The sequence below is a fragment of the Eimeria mitis genome, genomic scaffold (assembly GCF_000499745.2).
Source record: "Eimeria mitis Houghton genomic scaffold, Emh_scaff447, whole genome shotgun sequence".
In the NCBI taxonomy this organism is placed as follows: Eukaryota; Apicomplexa; class Conoidasida; order Eucoccidiorida; family Eimeriidae; genus Eimeria; species Eimeria mitis.
The window spans coordinates 1,368-2,425 of record NW_013572785.1 but is presented as its reverse complement, the minus strand read 5'-3'; the positions used below and the strand labels follow the sequence as shown (position 1 = coordinate 2,425).

Sequence of the window (1,058 nt, the reverse complement as noted above, 5' to 3'; positions counted from 1 at the left end):
AGCAGCAGCAGCAGCAGCAGCAGCAGCAGCAGCAGGAGTGGGAGCCCCCGCTGCCTGTGCTGCGGCGAATCCCGAGACGCTTCGTGCATCCGGGAAGGCTACCGAAGAAGCAGCAGCACTTGTTGAGGTCAGCATACACAAGCAGCTCAGGTGTATAGGCAGCTCAGGTGTATAGGCAGCTCAGGTGTATAGGCAGCTCAGGTGTATAGGCAGCTCTCGGGTGTACAGGCAGCCCTCGGGTGTACAGGCAGCTCTCGGGTGTACAGGCAGCTCAGGTGTATAGGCAGCTCGGGTGTACAGGCAGCTCAGATGTACAGGCAGCTCGGGTGTACAGGCAGTTGAGGTGTACAGGCAGCTCAGGTGTATAGGCAGCTCAGGTGTATAGGCAGCTCAGGTGTATAGGCAGCTCTGGGGTGTACAGGCAGCTCAGGTGTAGAGGCAGCTCTCGGGTGTACAGGCAGCTCTGGGGTGTACAGGCAGCTCTCGGGTGTACAGGCAGCTCGGGTGTATAGGCAGCTCTGGGGTGTACAGGCAGCTCTGGGGTGTATAGGCAGCTCTGGGGTGTACAGGCAGCTCAGGTGTATAGGCAGCTCTGGGGTGTACAGGCAGCTCTCGGGTGTACAGGCAGCTCAGGTGTATAGGCAGCTCTGGGGTGTACAGGCAGCTCTGGGGTGTACAGGCAGTTCAGGTGTACAGGCAGCTCAGGTGTACAGGCAGCTCTCGGGTGTACAGGCAGCTCTCGGGTGTACAGGCAGCTCTGGGGTGTACAGGCAGCTCTCGGGTGTATAGGCAGCTCAGGTGTATAGGCAGCTGGGGTGTATAGGCAGTTGGGGTGTATAGTCAGCTGAGTTTGGGTGGGGGTGGCGGGAGACAGGGAAAAAGGAGACAGGAGAATCTTATGTTGCTGCTGCTGCTGCTGTTGCTGCTGCTGCCGTTGCTGCTGCTGCTGCTGCTGTTGCTGCTGCTGCTGTTGCTGCTGCTGCTGCTGCTGCTGCTGCTGCTGCTGCTGCAGGTGGTCTAGGTACATCGCAAGGCAATCCGCAGAGACAGCTGAAGAA

The 1,058-nt window shown here is 59.3% G+C and overlaps 1 protein-coding gene across 1 annotated transcript; it reads right to left on the bottom strand.

The window, feature by feature from the left end:
* Positions 1 to 574: 574 nt before the first annotated feature.
* Positions 575 to 1,027, bottom strand: EMH_0012640 (uncharacterized protein; the record flags this gene model as incomplete). Its single annotated transcript, XM_013499590.1, has 1 exon — positions 575 to 1,027. The coding sequence occupies one exon, from the start codon at positions 1,025 to 1,027 to the stop codon at positions 575 to 577; it is 453 nt and encodes a 150-aa protein (XP_013355044.1).
* Between the last annotated feature and the right edge of the window lie 31 nt (positions 1,028 to 1,058).